Consider the following 24,485-nt stretch of genomic DNA (forward strand, 5'->3'; position numbering starts at 1 on the left):
GAAGACGGGACCAGCGTTGAGGAACAGTGGATGGCCTTCAGAGACGCTGTCTACACTGCTGCCTTTGAACATCTCGGACCAACAACCTGAGGAAACCAAGATTGGTTTGATGAGAATGATGTAGAAATAGAGGCACTGATAACAGAGAACAATCAACTGTTGAGAGAGTATCATAACGACCCTACGTCACAAGCCAAAGAAGATACTCTTGCTAATGCAAAAAAATAAAGGTGCAGAAGAGACTTTGGGAGATGCAGAACAGCTGGAACAGGCTGTTACAAATGTGGAACAGACTGTCATCAGAGACGTCCTGTTTGCTGATGACTGCACTCAACGCCAGCACAGAGCAGAAGATGCAGTGTGACCGCTGCCAACTCAAGTGACCACTACTGAAAAGTTTTCAAAATATGGCATTTTATGATGTTTATGCAATATTAAGACTTCTTGACCAAATTTGACTACTCACTGACCAATGCTGACCAGAACGTTCTGAAGTGGAGACTCGGTCATGACCCTCAATACCGACACTGTCAACTTTTAACTGGGGACAGCAAATTACACAGTCACTGACTAATGGTTGGAACACGCCAATCGATATCTTTGACGATAACATTTCACCATGGCCTCTGATATTTCACTGGCTGGTGTCTTCATCAAGTGTTGGAAACTTTTCAAGCAAATGGAAATGCATGTAAATGGATAACTGGATTGAATGCATGACGTATTGGAAAAAAGAAAAAAGGTGTATGTCTGTGTGTGTTCTATCAAACCGAAGATACACGCTGAGAGAGAGAGAGAGAGAGAGAGAGAGAGAGAGAGAGACAGTGACCTGTTTGGCTGACCATCACCAGTTGTGTCCATTGTTCCGCTGGGACCTGAACGGAAGTGGCCTCCACCTTGACAGACCATAAGACATACACGTGTTGCAGCGATCACAACCACAACAGCGGAAATCAAACTGATGATATTACAGCGAGTGTAAAAAAAAAAGAGAGCGCTGTACCAAAAACATAGTAGTAATGACTTGGTTTTTTTCTGATGCTGCTGTATCCGAACACCGGGTAATGGAGCAGAAGTTATCCTTCCTGTGGATGGGGTTCGTACAATGTTTGTTCAGTATGCAGTTGGGTTGTCTGGCTGTTCCCATGCTGGATACCCATAAATTTCAACCCAAGGAGTGATAGATAAAATGTTGTACATGCAAAGTGCCATAACTTGTGGGGATATGAGGAAACAACAATATGTAGTGGGTAAGGGAATTCTCACGAGTGGGGATGGGGGAATTAAAACTCATGATATACATGGCGAATCATAACTTGTGTGTCATTACTTGCGAACTTGGTGAATTATTGACACACACACACACACACACACACACACACACACACACACCTGAAGTCAGTCACTAACTAACCTGAGTGAGATCCTCCTCAGTGTCACTGCTGCCATTACAGAAGACACACACACCTGAAGTCAGTCACTAACTAACCTGAGTGAGATCCTCAGTGTCACTGCTGCCATTACAGAAGACACACACACCTGAAGTCAGTCACTAACTAACCTGAGTGAGATCCTCAATGTCACTGCTGCCATTACAGAAGACACACACACCTGAAGTCAGTCACTAACTAACCTGAGTGAGATCCTCAGTGTCACTGCTGCCATTACAGAAGACACACACACCTGAAGTCAGTCACTAACTAACCTGAGTGAGATCCTCCTCAGTGTCACTGCTGCCATTACAGAAGACACACACACACCTGAAGTCAGTCACTAACTAACCTGAGTGAGATCCTCCTCAATGTCACTGCTGCCATTACAGAAGACACACACACCTGAAGTCAGTCACTAACTAACCTGAGTGAGATCCTCAGTGTCACTGCTGCCATTACAGAAGACACACACACCTGAAGTCAGTCACTAACTAACCTGAGTGAGATCCTCAGTGTCACTGCTGCCATTACAGAAGACACACACACCTGAAGTCAGTCACTAACCTGAGTGAGATCCTCAGTGTCACTGCTGCCATTACAGAAGACAAGCAGGGTCAGAGGTGAGGCTGGCAGAACGGAGAGTTCAAAGGTCAGAGACAGAGAGGTGTTCGGCGCCAGTTTCATCCATGTCACCGCTGTGATCGAGGATTCCTCTGACGTCAGTGACATCGTCAGACTGGTGTTAGGGAACAGCTTGATGTCTGCAGCTGAGAAATAAAGCAGGAAAGGTTCACACACACACACACACACACGTGCGTGCGCACGCATATTTACAAAGAAAGAGATACACAGACGCACGATGTATAAAACGCACAAGAGCCAATAAAAAAGAGGCAGAATCACACCAGATCACTTACAAAACATGCACTCCGGATGTCCATCTTTCCCCAGACAAACAGACAGATGCAGGCAGAAAGACAACAGGAAAGGACAAGAAAACTGACCACAAAAAAAGGAGATAAGGTATAACTGAAGTATAGAGGTATAACTGAAGTATAGTTTGGAGATAAGATAAATGGGAGTATCGACTGGAAGTACCATAACATAAAGAAAATCAACTAAAACCTCACCAACACAATCGTTTCTGGTTTGTGCACCAGCGAACTCTGTCCACGTGCCAGCAGGACAAAGGTCACAGGTGACACCCTGGTCATGTGACAGGTACTGTCCGGCAGGACATGGTTGACAGGGAACAAACCCAGTGGGGGAAAAACTGCCCGCTGTGCACAATTCTGTTCAAACAACGGTAAAACAATACGAGACAGGTAAAAAAGAAAAAGATGACAAGAAATTAAAATGGCGTTCCCTCACTGACACGCGCGTACACGCACGTCTGTACACACAACCGCCAAGTATCATTAACATAAAATCAAAATAAACCACACACACACACACAGGTTGGCATCTAACTGTACACATAAGACGTTGTTTTTGTTCCCTTTCATTTACCGACAACCCAGGATGTGCAGGGGAGGGTAGGAGGAGGTTGTGTGTGCAGTGTGTTTTTGGTTTTTTGTTGTTGTTTGTTTGTGAGTGTGTGTGTGTGTTTTTTTTGTTTTGTTTTTTTGTTGTTGTTTTTTTACTCTATATGATTGGAATACGTTAAGAGACAAAACTATTCACTCACCCGTTCATTCATTTCATACATCATTTTGTTTCTAAACAGACATGTATTGATACATATCTCATTTCATACATAATTTTGTTTCTTAACAGACATGTATTGATACATATTTCATACATCATTTTGTTTCTAAACAGACATGTATTGATACATATCTCATTTCATACATAATTTTGTTTCCAAACAGACATGTATTGATACATATCTCACTTCATACATCATTTTGTTTCCAAACAGACATGTATTGATACATATCTCATTTCATACATCATTTTGTTTCCAAACAGACATGTATTGATACATATCTCATTTCATACATCATTTTGTTTCCAAACAGACATGTATTGATACATATCTCATTTCATACATCATTTTGTTTCCAAACAGACATGTATTGATACATATCTCATTTCATACATCATTTTGTTTCTAAACAGACATGTACTGATACATATCTCATTTCATACATCATTTTGTTTCCAAACAGACATGTATTGATACATATCTCATTTCATACATCATTTTGTTTCTAAACAGACATGTACTGATACATATCTCATTTCATACATCATTTTGTTTCCAAACAGACATGTACTGATACATATCTCCACACAACTGAGAGGTTTTAAACTCACAGCCCCAGCTCTCCTCGCAAGATTTGTGCACGTGCTTGTGTGTGGTTCTTCAGCTCTGTGTACTGCTATGTTTGCTGTTGCTTGTTGTATCCTTGGTGTGGCCCGCTCCTGCCGCGTCTCCCTCCACTGACTGTCGTTTCCCCTCCCCCTCCTTGCCATTACTTCTCCCACTCACCACGTCCCGCTGTTCCTCACTCCCCCACTCATGCAGACTGTGGTGGACACAATATTGCCAACTCCCAGTGCCGGAGAGAACTGTGCAGTGCCTTCCGCGCTACGTGTGTGGAGGTTTCACTTGCCCAGTGGACCAATTTGTGTGTGGGGGTGTGTTGTGGCGAACACAGGCTTCCCTTTTTTTTCTTTCTTTTTTTCAGTGCTGCACGAATGTTGCCTCAAGATCCCACTCACTTAACCAAAACTTACTTGTATGTCTAAATGTGTGCTTTTCTGTTGATGTACTTTGTTTTTATTGTTTTTATTTTAGCTTGTCTTATTGCGGATTATATAAATGATTGATACTCAGTGATGGGTCCTTATAAAGCAATGTTATTTTTTCTTTATATGAAAGCCTTTGTACAGTTGTACAATGTAACCAAGCAAACAACAGAATGAGTGGATATATTGATATATTACTTGATATATTAGCCACAATAATAGTATAATAAAATGGAAAATATTAGCATTATTTCCATGAACTGTCAAGGACTGGGTAATGTTAAAAAGAGGAGAGATGTTTTTCACTTTCTTAGACAAAAGAAACACTCCATTTATCTCCTTCAAGGTACACATTTCGACCCAAACATTGAATCGTATGTTAGATCTGAATGGGGTTACACTTGTCACTTTGCATCTCATAATTCACAATCCAGAGGTGTTGCTGTTATGTTCAACAACAACTTTGAATTTAAGATAAAAAATAAAAAAGGGTGTACAAACATACTAATGGTAACTACATATTCATTTCTTTGACAGCAATGGAAAATGATTTCTTGATCATAAACATTTATGGCCCAAACAAAGATTCCCTGGCATTTTATGATGAACTGGAAAAAAATATTATAGAGATTGGATACTCAAACTTGATTATTGGAGGCGACTAGAATCTAGTTCTTGACCCATATAAAGATTATTTTAACTATAAACACATAAATAACCCTAAAGCTAGAGACAAAGTAGAGATATTATGATGAACTTAGATATGTATGATGTTTGGCGAGACTTAAACCCTGACAGTACACGTTTTACATGGCGTAGACCATCCCCTTTTCAACAGAGCCGTTTGGACTTCTTCCTTATATCTGAATGTTTGATACAGTATGTACATGAAGCAGACATCCAATATGGCTATAGGACAGACCATTCAATGATACTTCTTAAACTTTCATTTGGTGAAAAAATTAAACGAAAGTCTTTTTTGGAAATTCAACGATTCTTTATAGAAAGACATAGATTATGTAAATGAAATGAAATGAAATTATGGTGCTTAGAGCCTCGCCGACCACTAAGGCCATCTCAAGGCTATTGCCACGTTAATAACTACTACAAGGATAAAAAAAACAAACAATTAAAACGAGTTACCACTTCAAACTTTCCACTCCAAAGTTAAAAAAAAAAACTCCCAGTTTAAAACCTTCAAATCTGGTAAAAAATGTTCACTTCTTTTAAGAAGTCCATCAGCGCCCACGGAGGGACATCACGAAACAAAGTCTTCAAAGAAACCGCCGTGTAATGTCTGTGTCTGACGTCATGCAGATCCCAACAGTCAAGGAGCACGTGTTTCACGGTGAGAGGCTAATCACAGGGAATACATCGAGGGGCCTCTTCCCCCTTCAACAAGTAAGAATGAGTAAAAAAAAGTGTGCCCCGCACGCAGTCTGCACAGCACAGACTCCTCCTTTCTGTTCTTCAGCCCCGAAGGGAGGGTCTCTTTTAGGTCCGGACGGATCTGGAAGAGCTTGTTGTGCGTCTGGGTGTTCCACTCCTCTTGCCAAAGATCCTTAACGTAAGTGTTCACCTTCCGCTTCATGTCTGTGTATGGTACAAAGGATCTGGATAATTCTTTCTTTACAGCGTTCCTGGCCAGCAGGTCCGCCCTTTCGTTACCACGAATGCCAACATGTCCGGGAACCCAGGCCAACACAACCTCGTATCCTTTCTTCGTTGCGAGAGTAAAATCTTCATAAAATTCCAGCAGTTTGGGATGAGTGATATTCCTGCAGGCGATCGCCTCCAGGGCTGACAAGGAGTCGGAAAAGATCATGAATCTCTTTTGTTTCGAAGAGAGAACCATTTTTACCACCAGAACCAGTGCGGTCAGTTCCGCAGTGTACACCGAGCTGTCAGACAGGATGTGTTCCATTGAGGGCCGGTCAGGGAAGTCGGGACAGAACGCAGATGCAGCGACTCCGTCCTCTGACTTGGAACCGTCAGTGAAGATACTTTGAAAAGTGGGGAATTTGTGGCAGATGTAATTTATGTAAATGAAATCAAAGAAGAAATCAATCATGTTATTGGAGAATATGCAGTTCCGGTATACAATTATGAAGAAATAAGAAACATTCTAATGTCAGAAATACAATTTGTAATATCACACCAATTATTGTTAGATGTTCTTACAATCTCATTTTCCACAATGAAAAAACATAAAACAGAGGAGGAAGAACAACAGCCAGAAAGAGAAATGGTGATGGGCTGGTTCTTCGCTTGCGAAGATTAGTGGGTAGTTCCCGCCAGGGTTGGGCAGCATGCCTTTTGATGACTAATTAGTCCAATCCGTGATCTGCAGAGTCTGTGGCATTGTGGGCAGGTGTAGATCTGGCCTGCGTTGCTGGGCTGCGGACCTGGGTCTTTCCTTCTCCTTCTTTTCTCCTGGATGTTCAGTCGTCTGGTTTCCTCAAAGTGTTGGGGTCCCCTGAGCGTTGAAGATCTCCAGCTACCTCTATCTGATGCTGACTGCTCCCATGTCTTGGGGTTGATGTCCGCTTGGTATAGTTGCTTCTTCAGTTGGTCCTTGAATCTTTTCTGTGGTGCGCCTGTATTGTGTTTGCCTTGGACCAACTCCCCATGGAATACTGCTTTTGGCATGTGAGTGTCAGACATCCGGGTGTCCTGCCCAGCGAAGTTGTTTTAGCATGAGCATTGAGTTTGCACTGTACCAATATAAGTGACCATCTGGTCTCTTCAGCTGTAGTCTCTGTTCCACTGACATGCATGTGTGTTGGTTGAGGAAAGAAAGGGGGAAGGGGAATGACTGGAGGGGGGAGGGGGTGGGTCTGTGACTGGTTATATCACTTTCAAGCAGTCAAGGATTCTCAGCTGGAGCTAGTGGTCAGTGTCTTGGCTCAATGCCAAAATTGCCACAGTTATTGACAGTGGTTTCATACACGTCTGTGCGTGTGTGTGTGTGCGTGTGTGATTGAGGGCATGTGTGTGCATGTGCGCGCATGCATGCTTTTCACAGTGCGTTAGGAAACTTTCGGACTTCGATTTGGTGCTCTGACAAGTCACTGGATCACCTCTCGAGGGGTCAACAAACGACGCTTTCGAAAGAGCATTCCGTTTTCATTTTTGACAGATCATCGGTAAATGATATAGAACGACCCATCGGCTTTTTCTTTCTTTCTTTTTTCTTCTAGAAAACGGACACTCCATTTTTAATGCAAATGTGAAAACAGATTTCCATGCCTAGACTGAAGAGTAGCACCCATACAATCTGACACCAATCGCACTTGGCCTTGCTCGCGGTGTCCATTTTGTGAATGACGTCGCCTACCCGTAAAGTTATTTTTTTATTCTTCTGTTTTCACGATCTCATCTTGCCAGACCCAGTTCCACTTATTATTCACTCCTTTATCGATCTCTGCTGCAAAAATCCTCTAATCCTTTGTGAGTTTTCTCATGTTGTCAATGACTGAAGACGGTCAACGAAATAGGTATCTTTGCAAGTCGTGAAGCCCGCGAGTGAGTTTTGTAATCCTGACTGAATACGGATAAGCTGAATGATGACAGAGGAGCAACGGAACACTTATTCTCAGTTGGTTCGCTTATCCAAACATGGGGTATTTTAGCAAACGCTGTGAGTCTGTCTTGTAGATCGGTTGGACAACCGTCGTGCAACCCTCGTGGGTCAGACCCCCCCCCCACCACCCCTCAGATTTTCTCAACGGATTTACGCGAATCTCAAAAATGGCCTCTGGAGCCAATTTTCGGTCGGAAATCCGTCTATAGTCGGAAAAATCTCATGCCTGCTTTTTGCCAGCGAGACCTGGACTGTCTACAGCAGACACCCCAAATAGATCAACTGCTTCCACCTGAGCTGTCTCCACAGACTCCTCCACATCAGTCCCCGACACGGAATTCCTGGACTCTGCAGCGTCTACACCCTCCTGCAGAAAGCCCACGCCAGGTGGACTGGACATGTGGTCAGAATGCCAGACAGTCGACTGCCTAAGCAGCTGCTGTGCGGAGAACTGTGTCAGGGTAAGCACTCAGTTGGAGGGCAGTAGAAAAGTTACAAAGACTGCCTCAAACGTCCCTCAAAGACCTGGGCGTCGACATCAACACATGAAAGACACTTGCTATGGACCGTCCAGCTTGTTGAAGAAAGATCACCACAGGAGCCCATGCAGCTGAAGCCAGGCGTATCACCAAGACACAACGAAAGCGTGCTGTGTGCAAGGCCCGAGCAGCATCCACTGCCACAGCAACACCCACTCACTTGTGTCCCACATGTGGGCGAGCCTTCAGGGCCCGGATTGGCCTCATCAGTCACCTCCAGACCCACAGCCACCGATCTTCCATCCGACTCTTGAAGTCATGGTCATCTTCGAATTCGAAGGACCAACATCACTCTGTGAGGAAATTGTAGAAGCAGTGAAGTCAATGAATGTGGCAAGACTTCGGAATTCTTAGAACAGGGTGTAGAGGCAGTAACTGATAACATGACAGTAATCTGCAACAAATCTGACACACAGGTGAATGCTCCAGTCCATAGACCCGATCACTTTCCATCATACTCCCCGAGAAAGGACATCTCGAACACTGCCAGAACAATAACACCATCAGTTTGGTCAACCATGCTAGCGAAGTAATGCCGAGAATCATTCTGAAAAGATTACAGCCACAAACAGATACCATTACTGCTAAAGAACAGGCTGGATTCTGCAAAAGCAGAAGTTCCATCAAACATTTTTCGCCTGAATATCCTTTGCGAAAGCCACCTCCAATAGCAGAGTGAGTACCAAGATGTTTTCCAGCAGAGTCTGGCAGGAGGCACTGCGTGCCTCATTGAAAAAAAATCATGCTGGGCAAAAGCTTAAGATCACCATCAAGTAGCTGTACTCAAATGCTGCCACTGCGATGCTCACAAAAGCTTAAGATCACCAACAAGTAGCTGTACTCAAATGCTGCCATTACGATGCTCACAAAAGCTTAAGATCACCAACAAGTAGCTGTACTCAAATGCTGCCATTACGATGCTCACAAAAGCTTAAGATCACCATCAAGTAGCTGTACTCAAATGCTGCCACTGCGATGCTCACAAAAGCTTAAGATCACCATCAAGTAGCTGTACTCAAATGCTGCCACTGCGATGCTCACAAAAGCTTAAGATCACCATCAAGTAGCTGTACTCAAACGCTGCCACTGCGATGCTCACAAAAGGTGCCACTGGAGAGTGGTTCCATACTTCAATTCGACTGGAATTCGCCACGTCTGCCTTCTCTCTCCCACACTGCTCAACATGTTTGTGGAACGCATCATGACTGACTCACTTGAAGATCATGTCAGCGTTGTGAGCACCGGAGTAAGAATGATCACAAACACAAACTTCCTCGTGTCAATACAAGAACCTATGGTGAACGTTCTTTCTTCTTTGCTGCTCCTCACATCTGGAACAACCTTCCTTATCATATCCATGCATCTGATTCTATTTCTGCTTTTCGCTCATCACTAAAACTCATCTTTTTAAAACCTATCTATATCTCAGCTTCCTTTTCTCCAACACCACCCATGTCAGCTCACTTTAGATGAATGTAGAGTAGGAAAGGGAGAGTGTGAGTGGGGGGAGGGGTTTTTGAGAAAGAGTGGTCATGAATGTTTAATATTACTTGTAATAGTTTTCTTTCATGTAAAGCGCCTTGAGCTCTTGGTGAGAAAGGGCGCTGTATAAATGTACATTATTATGTATTATTAAACATTCACTTCACAGATGACATCCATTGCCAGACACACAGTGAGTAAGTACTCACTAAGCTCGTTTTAAAAGACTGGATGAAATATCAACAAGATATGAAACAGAAAAGATCAGCGCAGAAAAGACCAAACTGATGGTCAGCCACAACACCATCATCACTCCTGCTAACTGTCCAGGGACTGAAGCTAGGTACTGTTCAACAGTTCTATCACCTGAGATCTATCACCAATAATGAAGGGTCCTAAAAGACATTCTCTCAAGGAAAGCAAAGATAAGATCAATACTACCCAGACTGAAATGTGTATTGAAGGACAACAATATCTCCATTGAATGCAAGGTCAGGCTCCAGTGTTTAATAGTATTTAAACTGATAGAATGTTCCATCTTCCTGTATGTATGCCAGACTTGGACACTCCGATTAGGAAAGAATCAAGCCTTGTAAATGAGGTGTTGTGGAAAGGTAGTAAACATCAGATACACTGATCATATCACCAAAGAGCAAGTGCACCAAAGCAGCAAGCAGATCACTCAACCATACCAACATCTGCTGAAATCAGCTAAGAAAAAAACAGAAACAAAAAACAAAACAAACTATGTTGGTATGGTCACGTAAAAAGATCCCTTAGCCTGACTAAAACAATCCTCCAAGAAATTATTCAGGGAAGAAGACGGGGTGAGAAGGCAATACAGAAAAAAGGATGCACTGACATCATTTTGGACAGGAAATCATTTGCCGAGACCCATGCTTTGACAGACAATTAACAGACCTGGAGGAATCTGGTGAACAGTTCTGCGTGACGCCCCATGGAGTCCTCACAGAGTTTGATGAAAACAAACGCACTGAACCTCTCACTTGCCTGTGTGCTGCCTTTCAGAGACTGCTGCACCGACAATACCATTCCTTACATCGCCCGTACATACATCATAGTTACATCAGCCTTAGTCATTCAAATCATCCAGTGTCAATGTCAGTGTCTCCCCCCCTCCACCCCCTTCTCTCTCTCGCCCTCGTCCCCTCCTTACCCTGGCAGTCGTCACTGCTGCCAGAAGCTGTGGCCAGAGTGGAGAAGCCAGGGGGGCAGGCAGTGCAGGATGTAGCATTGTCCAGTTCTGTGAAGTGACCCAAAGGGCACTCCTCACACTCTTCATCGGCCAGGTAGTGACCCCGGGAACAGCCCACTATGGACATGGGTTGGACATGGTTTATCATGAACAGTCGTCATGGGAACAGCTTACCGTGGACATGGTTTATCATGAACAGTCGTCATGGGAACAGCTTACCGTGGACATGGTTTATCATGAACAGTCGTCATGGGAGCAGCTTACTGAGGACATGATTTATTATGAACAGTCGTCATGGGAACAGCTTACTGAGGACATGATTTATTATGAACAGTCGTCATGGGAACAGCTTACTGTGGACATGGTTTATCATGAACAGTCGTCATGGGAACAGCTTACTGCGGACATGATTTATTATGAACAGTCGTCATGGGAACAGCTTACTGTGGACATGATTTATCATGAACAGTCGTCATGGGAACAGCTTACTGTGGACATGATTTATCATGAACAGTCGTCATGGGAACAGCTTACTGCGGACATGACTTATTATGAACAGTCGTCATGGGAACAGCTTACTGTGGACATGGGTAAGTTCGATCAATCTATCTGCTTGTCTGCCTGCCTGTCTCTGTCTGAAAGCATTTCAGTAACCAGACGGCTGAAAACGGCAGGTGCCTGGACACAGCCCTGTTTTAATCCATTGGTAACAATGGGGCGAGGGTCCCGTTCCGCGGACTTTGGCTGTTGAACTGGAGAGCAGACACGTTTTCTGAAGATGGACCAAAGGCTAGGTTCACTGCTAGTGTCAAGGGCCTTGGTGAAGTCACTGACCAACAGGTTCTGATCTCATAGGCATTCACACACACACACACACACACACACACACACACACACACACACACAGACCCACACATGCATACACACTGACACACACACACGTGCTCACACAAACACAAACAAACACTCATACACACACACACACACACACACACACACACACACACACACACACACACACACACGAGTAGCCATTACCACAAGATGCTTTGGTGTTGGTGACTCGCTGATGGAACTTGGTGCCATTGGGACAGCCATCAAAGGTGAGGGTGGGGTACAGGATGTAGCGGATATCTGGGGTCAGTGAGCCCATGTCAAACACCCCGGCCTCTGCATCCTTTTTCAGGAATGTCCACGTCGCGTTCTCTAAGGTCTTGTACAGCTGTTGGCACATTTTGTTCATGCAACACCATTAACAAGGAGGACAGGTAGAGTGCCTCATGGCATCGTTGTGAAGCATGCACTTGGCGCACTGAAAAAGAACCCACGCAACAAAAGGGTTATCATCCGGTAACATTATATAAAAGAAATCCTCTGTAAATAGGTACACAAATATATGCATGCACTCAAGGCCTGACTAAGTGCGTTGGGTTATACTGCCAGTCTGATATCTGCTGAGCAAATGTGGTGTTGCGTATCTGGATTTGTCCGAACGCACTGACATCCCCTTAAGAAAATGAAAACTGAAACTTCTTCTTCTCTACCAAAGCTTCAGCAGCTTGCTACGTTCAGTCCAGATGACTTACTGCAGCTGCTTTGGGACTACAATGTCTGTGTGGGCCTTCAGCCTCATTCAAACAGTCAGCTGCTTCTTACACTCTGCACCAAAGATAGTGTGACCATCACCGATACTCTGCACCACTTGTCTGATACTCACAAGGCCAGCTGGATGTATCCCTGTTCAAAACACTGACACCTGATTGACGAGGTGATCACCAGGGGGAGACATCCACATCACATCACGAGGGCCATGAGGGGAGCTGACTGCTGGGCAGACCACATGCTGCTGAGGAGTGACATCATTTTCTATTGCCAGCAGACACAGATGCCAGAAATCTGATATCATGAAGAAGCTAGGTGTTCAGAGATTTGCCAACCCTGAGGCAGAGACCACAGAAACCTTTTTACCAAATATACAAATCAACTTGCAAATCTACGAGCAGAGGATAACCCAGAGAAAGTCTGAGCCAGTTTCCAGAATGCAGCCTTATCTGTGGCTGCCCAGAAAGAAGGTATCAGGAATGGTTTGACAGCAACAATGAAATCATTAGCCGACTCCAGGTGAAGCAGAAATGGTTTCCTTCTCTCAGACTTATGCCGGGGTCACTGTCTGCTACAGATGTGATGGCTGTATCTCCAACCTGAGACTTCTACAGGCTAAAAGCTGAAGTCCTGGAGGCCGTAGTAAGGGACCTTCTATTTGCAGATGACTGTGTTCTTACTGCCCCCAATGAACCAAACCTGCAAGAATTGGTTAGCTGCCTCCCAACAGCAGCAAAGGCCTTTGGACTTACCATCGTCCTGCAAAAATCAGAAGTAATGTTCCAGCCTCCTGCAGTGTAAGAAACAAACACACACACACACAACACACACACACACACACACACACACACACACACACGCACGCACACACACACACACACACGCTCACTCACTCACTCACTCACAGTGAGAGTCTCCTCAGCTGTGCCATTCTGCACGTAATCGAGAACGATGTCAAAGGTGACAATCAGTTCATGACTGCCAGAGGTCGCACGTCGCTGTCTGTGCTGACCTCTCTCTGACCCTTCCAGCACCCCCTCGTCCCCTCCATCCTCTGCTGAGCGTCGGCGTCTGGCGGTGGGGCCACAGGTCACCTGCATCACAGTCAGGCCAGTGAGGGGGAGGGGGGAGCAAGAGAAAGAAAGACAGAGAGAGAGAGAGGGGACAGAGAGAAAGAAAGACAGAGAGAGAGAGAGGGGACAGAGAGACAGAAAGACAGAGAGAGAGAGAGGGGACAGAGAGAAAGAAAGACAGAGAGAGAGAGAGGGGACAGAGAGACAGAAAGACAGAGAGAGAGAGGGGACAGAGAGAAAGAAAGACAGAGAGAGAGAGGGGACAGAGAGAAAGAAAGACAGAGAGAGAGAGAGGGGACAGAGAGAAAGAAAGACAGAGAGAGAGAGGGGACAGAGAGAAAGAAAGACAGAGAGAGAGAGGGGACAGAGAGAAAGAAAGACAGAGAGAGAGGGGACAGAGAGAAAGAAAGACAGAGAGAGAGAGGGGACAGAGAGAAAGAAAGACAGAGAGAGAGAGAGAGGGGACAGAGAGAAAGAAAGACACAGAGAGAGAGGGGACAGAGAGAAAGAAAGACAGAGAGAGAGAGAGGGGACAGAGAGAAAGAAAGACAGAGAGAGAGAGAGGGGACAGAGAGAAAGAAAGACAGAGAGAGAGAGGGGACAGAGAGAAAGAAAGACAGAGAAAGAGAGAGAGGGGACAGAGAGAAAGAAAGACAGACAGAGAGAGAGAGGGGACAGAGAGAAAGAAAGACAGAGAGAGAGAGGGGACAGAGAGAAAGAAAGACAGAGAGAGGGGACAGAGAGAAAGAAAGACAGAGAGAGAGAGAGAGGGGACAGAGAGAAAGAAAGACAGAGAGAGAGAGGGGACAGAGAGAAAGAAAGACACAGAGAGAGAGAGAGAGGGGACAGAGAGAAAGAAAGACAGAGAGAGAGAGAGGGGACAGAGAGACAGAAAGATAGAGAGAGAGAGGGGACAGAGAGAAAGAAAGACAGAGAGAGAGAGGGGACAGAGAGAAAGAAAGACAGAGAGAGGGGACAGAGAGAAAGAAAGACAGAGAGAGAGAGAGAGGGGACAGAGAGAAAGAAAGACAGAGAGAGAGAGGGGACAGAGAGAAAGAAAGACAGAGAGAGAGAGAGGGGACAGAGAGAAAGAAAGACAGAGAGAGAGAGGGGACAGAGAGAAAGAAAGACAGAGAGAGAGAGGGGGGACAGAGAGAAAGAAAGACAGAGAGAGGGGACAGAGAGAAAGAAAGACAGAGAGAGAGAGGGGACAGAGAGAAAGAAAGACAGAGAGAGAGAGAGGGGACAGAGAGAAAGAAAGACAGAGAGAGAGAGGGGACAGAGAGAAAGAAAGACAGAGAGAGAGAGAGGGGACAGAGAGAAAGAAAGACAGAGAGAGAGAGGGGACAGAGAGACAGACAGAAAGAGGGACGTTTGAGACTTGAAGTCACTGGCCATGGGTTCCCTGGACACTGGAGAATGCCTCAAGAATTTCTTTGTGAAATATGATAATTAGGAAATTAATACAATGGGAATAACCACTGAAACAAAATATTTTTCTTTCCTTGAAGGAAAAATTGTATGAACTGACAGCCATCCAAAATATTATGACAATGTTAATATATCCAACAATGATACAAATCTCATCAAATGTTAAGTGGGAAGCGGGTGGTGCAGTGGGGAGGCAGGGAGGGAACTCAATATAACCATGCACATTGTCAAGTTCTGTCAGAAGTGTTTCAGTACTTATTTTCAAAGCTTCTGAGCAAGGCAGGAAGGGGAATCTATATAACCATGCACATTGTCAAGTTCTGTCAGAAGTGTTTCAGTACTTATTTTCAAAGCTTCTCAACAAGGCAGGAAGGGGAATCTATATAACCATGCACATTGTCAAGTTCTGTCAGAAGTGTTTCATTACTTATTTTCAAAGCTTCTGAACAAGGCAGAGGGGAATCTATATAACCATGCACATTGTCAAGTTATGTCAGAAGTGTTTCATTACATGCACATTGTCAAGTTCTGTCAGAAGTGTTTCAGTACTTATTTTCAAAGCTTCTGAACAAGGCAGAGGGGAATCTATATAACCATGCACATTGTCAAGTTCTGTCAGAAGTGTTTCAGTACATGCACATTGTCAAGTTCTAACAGTACTTATTTTCAAAGCTTCTGAGCAAGGCAGAGGGGAATCTATATAACCATGCACATTGTCAAGTTCTGTCAGAAGTGTTTCAGTACTTATTTTCAAAGCTTCTGAACAAGGCAGAGGGGAATCTATATAACCATGCACATTGTCAAGTTCTGTCAGAAGTGTTTCAGTACTTATTTTCAAAGCTTCTGAACAAGGCAGAGGGGAATCTATATAACCATGCACATTGTCAAGTTCTGTCAGAAGTGTTTCAGTACTTATTTTCAAAGCTTCTGAACAAGGCAGAGGGGAATCTATATAACCATGCACATTGTCAAGTTCTGTCAGAAGTGTTTCAGTACATGCACATTGTCAAGTTCTGTCAGAAGTGTTTCAGTACATGCACATTGTCAAGTTCTGTCAGAAGTGTTTCAGTACATGCACATTGTCAAGTTCTGTCAGAAGTGTTTCAGTACTTATTTTCAAAGCTTCTGAACAAGGCAGAGGGGAATCTATATAACCATGCACATTGTCAAGTTATGTCAGAAGTGTTTCATTACATGCACATTGTCAAGTTCTGTCAGAAGTGTTTCAGTACTTATTTTCAAAGCTTCTGAGCAAGGCAGAGGGGAATCTATATAACCATGCACATTGTCAAGTTCTGTCAGAAGTGTTTCAGTACTTATTTTCAAAGCTTCTGAACAAAATTTTGCAATAAAGTTTATCAAGTCATAATTATCTGATTATTAAAAAAAAACAACTAAATACATGTTTCCTTTTTGTAATAGATAAAAAACACACCTATCTACCAAATCACCGTAAGATTTACAATCAAAGATGAAATGAAGTTCATCATCAACTGTGGGATCATATAAAGGTTATGTAGAATTTGTGGACGTACAGTGCATCAACCAGTTTATGTTGGCAATAAAGCAAAGAATTCTGTATCTAAATTATGCAAAGATTGTTCGATGCCATTAAAATTTTGTTCGTTTTATCTGTAAGACTTTTTCAGCCTGGAATAAGCTTTTGGACGAATGAAACCAGCATTATTTTACTTTCCATGTGAATATCAATTTTGTTTAAACATTTCAAGCAGTCTGGATTTCTATTATTTCAATTTCAGTTTGTTCATAACCTACCCCTTGATACATCCATTCAATCGCAAATCCATTTTCTGACAAAGCACTTCTTGCGCAAGAAGCCCAATTTTCTTTCTCTTTATCCATTCGGAATAATATATATTGTATACCTGTTAACAAAGTTTAGTTTGAGGCAGTTTCAACTCATTAAACCAGAAATTGGTACACTTTACATTGGTTTTCACATACAAAGGACATTTTCCGGTTTCACCAGAATGAAAAATTGTTTAAAGCTTGTGTTGGAAGACCCAGCCAACATTTAACTGCAAAACTATATACTCTTTCCACCTGCTCATTTTTGTATATGTTCAAATTTCAGCGGCATGAGTAAGTACTGATTCAGTTTGGGTATCAAACATTCTTCAGAACACATTAACATCAAGAGAGAGAGAGATGGCCTATTCATGTATTGGCTGAGGCGTCTTCTAACTGAAGCGTTTCCAGCGTTTGATTTTCGATATATTTTTCAAAGACCTGACTAATTTTTTATATGGATTAGCATTCCAAAACCTAACAGACAGACATTACAGTTGAATTTTTGACAAAGTATTACCCCCATTGTTCCCCCCACCCCCTCTGAAAACACACATATCAACACAGAGAGAGAGAAGAAGAAGAAAGTGAGTTCAATCAATATTACATTTTGATACTGTGTACACACTGTGTGGAGATAGTCTTTTCATATATACTACGAATATTGGAGATAGTCTTTTCATATATACTACGAATACCTTCACAAAATAAAATGGCCGCATGAATTAACGCATATGAACTTGTTTTAATTTGTGCGCTGAATACGAGATTCAATTTTAACAATTTAAACTCGGAAATCTTCTCGACTTTATACAACATAAAGGTGATCATGATAACAATTCATACAACAGACCACGTTTACAGTAAGCAAACGGCACCTTACCTTATCCCATGTAACAACCACATGGTAACTCATTTCACATTTTAGTATATTTCACCTCATAGCCCAACGCACATAAATAACATACCCTCATATTCCATGCAAATTATACGTGATACCTTACATTATATCTTAGATAAATGATTGAAAAATAATATCCTTACCTTTTCTCACACGGTATACGTGTTCTATCTTTCCGCACTCCAAACATTGGAGTTCGAGTGCATATATTTTATCATATGAAGATATATATGGCAACTTACCTTGCTTCCATTTACCATTCAACTTACAAGTGCTGCCTTACTTGATCCCTTACAATGGACAGGGGGAGCCATGACTGACCTCACACAACACGTGCCAGACACAGATCTGTGGTATCCATTAACAATACATATAGTACCCTACCTGTATATTATCCACGGTGCAAGTGGGCACATTGACGCAAGCATCTTGATACTTGGAATTCTGGAGAGCTGCAATGAAGTTGTCTTTGATCTCTCGTGTGGACATGCTGCAGCTTCCTGTGAAATAGTAGAACTCCGACGGCAACTTGGCTCTATTTGGCCTGTAGGCCACTGTAAAAAAATGATCAGAGATAGAAAATATCAGAAATTATGAGCCAGATCGTGGTCATAATTACAATGTCCTCTCCCATTTGAGAGAAAGAGAGAGAGATTCAAGATTCCAAAACTCTATTACTCAAGGATAAAGTTTTTAAGCATTGACTAGTCTTCCAATCTGTCCTTGTGACAACAATAACAAAAGTAACGATAACAACACAACAATAATAATTTCAAATATTAAGATTTAATGAGAGAGAAAGAGAGAGAATACAAGACAAAATGGTGAATAAACAGTGATGTGTTGTTCTGTTGCTGGTTTTTGTACATAATGTTTTCTTTTTCAGCTTGTCCACTTCAAAATGACTGATAGTCAACTGTTCAGCTGCAAACAACAACAAGAAAACAAACAAAAAAAGTTCAATTGCATCTTCCATTCAGTCACCGCCTGTCGTTGCCCCAATATCAGTCTGTCTCAGTCACTTATGTCCATCACTCCCCCCCCCCCCTAGCATAGGCCGCTCACAACAGTCCGCCAGAGTCCTCTGTCCTGGGCTGCCCTTTCTAACTGTCTCCAGGTGTGCCCCATCTTCTTGGTGTCTGCCTCCAGGTCACGTCGCCAGGTGTTTCTTGGCCTTCCTCTCTTCCGTTTGCCCTGGGGATTCCATTTCAGTGCCTGCCTGGTGATTTTACTGTCCGGCTTCCTCAGGGTGTGCCCGATCCATCTCCATCTTCTGCGCCGAATCTCGTCTTCGGCTGGCAGCTGGTTGGTACGCTGCCACAGGTCTGCATTGCTGATAGTGTGGGGCCAGCGTATCTGGAGGATCCTTCTCAGGCAGCTGTTGATGAAGGTCTGCACTTTCCTGATAGTGGTCTTTGTTGTCCTCTACGTCTCTGCTCCATACAGAAGGACTGACTTGACGTTGGAGTTGAACAGCCTGATCTTGGTGCTAATCGACAACACCTTCTGTCTACAATGGACATATAACGTTGAATAACAAATTCACCATGACATCCTGTGCAACGAAATTACAGTACTGGGGTACCTAACGTACTAACACTGGACACCATACACATACGATTTACTAGAGAATCTAACACACTAACACTGGGCACTACATACAATGTACTGGGGAAACCAGCACACTAACACTGGATACTTCACATACAATTTAGTTGGAAAACAAACACACTAACTCACTTGGGGCAAATAGTTTTCTCCCTTGCTTTTCCCAACAGATGACCCATTTGTTAGGGTTGGGAAACCAAATCACAAAAAATGCAACAGATAAAGCAACTGAATGAAACTAGCTGTACTTGACCCACTGACCCCTCTCCTCACATCGTGTGTACACCCACCCCCCTCCCTCTTCACTGTTCTCAGAAGCTGAGTCACTGTCAGTATCTTCTTGCTGGTAGCTTTCTTCCCTGCAGATACTTTATTCAATGTCTTCATCATCCTCATCAATGTCGAAACCTTCAGTCTGAAGCATTTCAATCACTTCAACAGCAGTAAAAAGCTGCTGTCATGATACAGTTTGCTCTAAAAGTTTCCACTTGTATCGCCTACGACGCAGTTTTCAGTATGTATACAGATGAACTTGTCATGTGGGGTGCCGAGGTCAATGGCTCGCCGGAAAGAAACTTTCTATTCGACCCTTGACACGTCCGCAATGCCCGGTGTAGCTGTGATTGTGATGCTACCCCATGAGGAAAACGTGGAAAAAAATTTTAATTGTTGAAACCGCTACAGTGTTCCGTCATCGAGAACCGCGCCTTACCTCAGGAACGCTATAGCGTTCTATCGTCCGGAGTGAACAGTGGACACAATACATACAGTTCAGTGGGGAGACCAACACGCTAACACTGGGCACCACATACAATTCACTGGGCAGACTAACACACCACCATTGTGCACTGCATACAACATACTGGGGAGACCAACACATTAACCCTTTCACTACCAAACTTGCATTCATGCAGCAGCTACGCACAGGACCCATGTCACTGAAGGATGACCAGATCATGGGTCTGTTTCACTGAAGGATGACCAGATCATGGGTTGGTTTCACTGAAGGATGACCAGATCGTGGGTCGGTTTCACTGAAGGATGACCAGATCATGGGCATGTTATCGATGAACCTACTGCTCTTTATGTTGGCTGGTAGGACAGGCCATATTTTCCACACATCACCAGGGGAGTCCCCAGCTATTTTTAGACACCATATTTTTTCTGCCTTTATAGCACAAGGGAATTTGCACTCTAAACTGACTGGCATTGAAAGGGTTAATGAAGGACACTGAATACAAAATACTGGGGAGGCTAGCACACTCAAACGTGATGCTGCACGTACAATTTCTGGGGAATACTAACACACTATAACGTGATGCTGCACGTACAATTTCTGGGGAATACTAACACACTATAACGTGATGCTGCACGTACAATTTCTGGGGAATACTAACATATCAAAATTTCGATCATGTAAATACACACACACATAAAATTACGCGCACGCAAGCACACACATGATCAAACACACAGAGACACAGACACAAACACAATACTTATCTTTATTGTATCAAAATATCTATAGCTATATCTTTCTATCTATCTCTCCATCGCACACACACACACACACACACACACACACACATATATATATATATAAAGAAAAATAGATAGATAGACAGATGTATAGATAGAACCATTTTTATGAAACAACTTTCTGACCTATACAGTCACGAACTGTGCTGGGTTCCCAATAGCCTTTGGAGTTTGTGCAGAGATAATGTCCGTCGAATGCAATTTGTATGTCCCAGTTGTCGTTGCAGGACATAATGCAGTCCCAGCCATAGTTGCCCAGCAGACAGGTCAAAGCGCCATTCTTAGGTTTGCCCAGTTTGGGGCACTTGTTTTCTGGAACATGCAAAGACATGATTATTTTCTTGCAAGCACTTTGTGGTCCAGAAGGGTACCGGTCACCCTGCTGCAGTTGTAGGGCTGGATAATCAAATGAGATGTTCAATTGCAGTTCATACTTCATTGTGTGTGGGTGTTTTGTACTGTCTACAGCCTGTGCCACTGTCTGCCTGTCTGTCTGTCTGTCTATTATGCATTGTGACTAGCAACCCAAAGAAACTAAGACTGGTTCGATGAGAATGATGAAGAAATAGAGGCACTGACAACAGAGAAAAATCAACTGTTCAGAGCACATCATAACGACCCTACGTCACAAGCCAAGGCAGAAACCTCTACTAACGCAAAAATAGTTCAACAGGTAGAACTTAGGCTACCAACAAACCAAAGTACACATGATTTTCCCGGGGCATTAAAAGTTATTATACTCATTATCTAATGGGTCACGGGGATAATGTGATGTTTTGACATCAAATGATAAACTTCCTAATGCTTGCCACAAAAATAATGGTCTGAGTCCATATCTTTGAGCATGGGCCTGTGCAATGCTGAGCGCTGAGCATGCATTTTCTAAGAATCATTGAGCATGGATTTTCTAAGAATCATTGTATTTTGGAAAGTAGGAACATGCACAAAGGTTGTGTTAACCTCTGCTATTTTGTATATCGCTTTTTTTTAACTGACGCTACAGTGTGGGCAGCTGGCGCTTGTTAACAATCACATGATCTTTGTGTCAGAAAGCGGCGTCCTCACATGCTTCTCCAGAACAGCACAGAGAGGCTTTGCAGAAAGAACATGCTGGTGAAAAAAACAGATAAGGCAGCTATAGATAACATGAGGGGGGTGTGAAGGGAAAAGATAACCAAGCGACTGACTACAGGCAAACACACAGTACAAACCAATGCACTCAGGTCTAGTGCCGCTGGATTCCCAGGACATTTGAGGTGGATACAGTGCATCGTCCCGCTCACAGGTGATGGTGCTGCTTCCACGCAGAGGGTAGCCCTGGGTACAGCTGACCACACACTGTGCCCCGTGCATGTAGCCGTCAGGACACTGGTAAACCATCAGGGTGTGTGCACGTGCTGGATCCTCCAGGTCAGGTTCCCCGCACGATAAAGCTGTGGGGCACACACAGTAAAGGACACATTGAGCACGGAACACAGGGCACAGAGCACATGGCAAAGAGCACATGGGACATAGAATACATGAAACATGGAACACGGGACACATACAACACATAACACAGATAACATGGAGCACAGAGTACGGGACATAAAGCACATGTGACATAGAGCTCAGGACACACAGAGCACAGAACACATAATTCAGGACACACAGCCCAGAACACACAAAGCACAGAACACATAATTCAGGACATACAGCTCATGACACACAGAGCACAGAACACACAATTCAGGACACACAGCCCAGAACACACAGAGCACAGAACACATAATTCAGGACACACAGCCCAGAACACACAAAGCACAGAACACATAATTCAGGACATATAGCACAGAACACACAGAGCACAGAACACATAATTCAGGACATATAGCACAGAACACACACAGCACAGAACACACAATTCAGGACACACAGCCCAGAACACACACAGCACAGAACACACAATTCAGGACACACAGCCCAGAACACACAAAGCACAGAACACATAATTCAGGACATACAGCACAGAACACACAGAGCACAGAACACATAATTTAGGACATATAGCACAGAACACATAATTTAGGACATACAGCACAGAACACACAGAGCACAGAACACATAATTCAGGACACACAGCACAGAACACACAGAGCACAGAACACATAATTCAGGACACACAGCACAGAACACACAGAGCACAGAACACATAATTCAGGACATATAGCACATGACACACAGAGCACAGAACACATAATTCAGGACATATAGCACAGAACACACAGAGCACAGAACACATAATTCAGGACATATAGCACAGAACACACAGAGCACAGAACACATAATTTAGGACATACAGCACAGAACACACAGAGCACAGAACACATAATTTAGGACATACAGCACAGAACACACAGAGCACAGAACACATAATTCAGGACATATAGCACAGAACACACAGAGCACAGAACACATAATTCAGGACATAGCATAGAGCACACATTGCATAGAACACGTATAACTCAAACATACACAGCATAGAACACACAGAGCATAGAACACGTATAACTCAGGACAGACAGCACATGACACATAGAACATAGGACACACAGAGCATAGAACATATATAACTCAGGACGTGGAGCACAGAACACACAGAGCACAGAACACATATAACTCAGGACACACAGCACAGAACACATGTAACTCTGGACATATAGCACATGTGACACAGAGCACAGTACACATATAACTCAGGACATAGAGCACATGACACAGAGAACAAAGGACACACAGAGCACAGTACACATATAACTCAGGACATATAGCACATGTGACATAGAGCACATGACACACAGAGCACAGTACACATATAACTCAGGACATATAGCACATGTGACATAGAGCACATGACACACAGAGCACAGTACACATATAACTCAGGACATAAAGCACATGTGACAGAGCACATGACACACAGAGCACAGTACACATATAACTCAGGACATAGAGCACATGTGACAGAGCACATGACACACAGAGCACAGTACACATATAACTCAGGACATAGAGCACATGACACAGAGAACAAAGGACACACAGAGCACAGTACACATATAACTCAGGACATATAGCACATCTGACATAGAGCACATGACACACAGAGCACAGTACACATATAACTCAGGACATAGAGCAAATGTGACACAGAGCACATGACACACAGAGCACAGTACACATATAACTCAGGACATAGAGCAAATGTGACATAGAGCACATGACACACAGAACACATAACTCATGACATAGAGCACATGTGACATAGAGCACATGACACACAGAGCACAGTACACATATAACTCGGGACATAGAGCACATGTGACATAGAGCACATGACACACAGAGCATATATAACTCAGGACATAGAGCACACGATACACAGAGCAAAGGACATGTAGAGCAAAGGACACAGATAGATTACACGACACACTGAGCTCCAGGCGTAGCGAGAGCACAGTAAACACATAACAAAA

At 43.5% G+C, this 24,485-nt stretch overlaps 1 protein-coding gene across 1 annotated transcript in view; it reads right to left on the reverse strand.

The window, feature by feature from the left end:
- LOC143301165 (uncharacterized) overlaps positions 1-24,485 on the reverse strand; it is a 192,097-nt gene that overhangs the window by 66,381 nt on the left and 101,231 nt on the right. The window contains exons 13-22 of the mRNA XM_076615254.1: positions 22,182-22,403; positions 21,097-21,282; positions 18,208-18,377; positions 13,515-13,703; positions 12,046-12,229; positions 10,969-11,124; positions 2,564-2,725; positions 2,015-2,200; positions 1,783-1,802; positions 830-896 (exon numbers count right to left, since the gene is read on the reverse strand). Coding sequence (XP_076471369.1) covers positions 830-896; positions 1,783-1,802; positions 2,015-2,200; positions 2,564-2,725; positions 10,969-11,124; positions 12,046-12,229; positions 13,515-13,703; positions 18,208-18,377; positions 21,097-21,282; positions 22,182-22,403 — 1,542 coding nt within the window. The remainder of the gene's footprint in view (positions 1-829; positions 897-1,782; positions 1,803-2,014; positions 2,201-2,563; positions 2,726-10,968; positions 11,125-12,045; positions 12,230-13,514; positions 13,704-18,207; positions 18,378-21,096; positions 21,283-22,181; positions 22,404-24,485) is intronic.

Source organism: Babylonia areolata, chromosome 27, assembly GCF_041734735.1.
Source record: "Babylonia areolata isolate BAREFJ2019XMU chromosome 27, ASM4173473v1, whole genome shotgun sequence".
Lineage (NCBI taxonomy): Eukaryota > Metazoa > Mollusca > Gastropoda > Neogastropoda > Buccinidae > Babylonia > Babylonia areolata.